Source organism: Vigna angularis, chromosome 1 (assembly GCF_016808095.1).
Source record: "Vigna angularis cultivar LongXiaoDou No.4 chromosome 1, ASM1680809v1, whole genome shotgun sequence".
In the NCBI taxonomy this organism is placed as follows: Eukaryota; Viridiplantae; Streptophyta; class Magnoliopsida; order Fabales; family Fabaceae; genus Vigna; species Vigna angularis.
Window position 1 is genome coordinate 19,332,848 of NC_068970.1, and position 1,494 is coordinate 19,334,341.

At 35.7% G+C, this 1,494-nt stretch overlaps 1 protein-coding gene across 1 annotated transcript; it reads left to right on the forward strand.

The window, feature by feature from the left end:
• The first annotated feature begins 562 nt into the window (after window positions 1-562).
• Window positions 563-1,259, forward strand: LOC108322670 (precursor of CEP6). The gene has a single exon (XM_017554830.2). It carries the CDS (start codon window positions 614-616, stop codon window positions 1,043-1,045), a length of 432 nt encoding a protein of 143 aa, XP_017410319.1. The 5' UTR covers window positions 563-613; the 3' UTR covers window positions 1,046-1,259.
• The last annotated feature ends 235 nt before the right edge of the window (window positions 1,260-1,494 follow it).

Below are 1,494 nucleotides of genomic sequence, written 5' to 3' on the forward strand. Positions count from 1 at the left end.
TGAAGCAGACCACCTTCACGAACACCAAACTTTCTTCTCCCCCATTATCTTCTATCTATTTAGATTGCCCCAGAATTTATAATCAGTCTAACTTTTCCCCCCAAACTCAACCCCTCTCTCATAATATGATTACACAGAAAAACTAATATATAGATTGCCCCAGAATCTATATATCTTATTTATTTATTTGCCGAACACAAATAAATCATCTAGCTTCACCATTACTCTGGGAATATAATAACTAAGGTCAGATATCAAACATAAAGATTATATGTAGGAAAAGAAGAATAAAGGAAGATCAAAAGGAAGCAATATTCAAATAAAATGCATATAGTTATAGAAAAGTGACAAGTTCAATTTATTTAGGCGCGTGCACACTAGCATAGGAGGGAGTGGGCCATTGAATTGAGCTGTTTGACAAATAAACGGTCCACAAACACTCCATATAGTCAAATTGTATAATTAGCATTTGGAATCATAGCTGAGAGCACTAACACTAACACACAACAACATTATAAATAGCCCGACGATCTATGACTGCTATGCATCTGTTCTTAAAAATATATCTCATTCTCTCTTGTCTCTGCATAACCTGCAAACTTCTTCAGTGATCATGGCTAAATCGCAGACCCTCCACAAATATTTTTTCATTTTTCTAGCACTAGTTGCCTACCATGGTTTCCTTCTAGCACATGGCAGGAAAATAAATATAAAGCCACTGAACCAACATTCCCTACCAAACACAAAAACCGTAGCCAATAATGTTCCATTCGGTGAATACGAGGAAGCTAGAAAATTGGAAGATTCAGGTGCAGGCAACACAAATGCTTTCCGACCCACTACACCAGGAGGGAGTCCAGGTGTCGGGCATCAAGTAATTACATCAAAAGATAACAACATGAAATCATTGTTAGCAGTTCAGAGCCCAGATGCTAAGGTTTCCTTGACTGAGGAGTCAAAAGATGATGATTTTAAACCTACCGATCCAGGTCACAGCCCGGGCGTTGGTCATGCTGACAAAAACAAAATTGGACACGACAATTAATTACTGCATGCTCGTCTGAAACTATATGTCATATTGGTTTTCCTTCTCCACAAAACTCTATATTCTTGCATGCGACCGTAGTAGGGGCGTGGCTTTTATTTGTTATTGCTTGGGATCAATTTCTTAGAATTTGTCTGTATTTACAATTGCAGGGTTAACTTCATGTGTAATGCAAATTTGAAAATAAATAAAACATGTAATCTATTATTTTCAATTATCTCCTTGTTTCTCTTCATACATATATTAGAAAATTTCCTGTTACTTAGAAATATTTTTACCATTCTACAGAAAAACTTTTAATCTTATTTTAGTATATTTTAGCCTACCAATACAATTTTACCTGGCAAACTGTTATTCAAAACTCAGGAAAGTAAATACGTTGTTGTTGTTGTTCTCATACATATATATAGTGGAGTGGTTGAGGTCTCTGATACTACAAGAAAAATCAG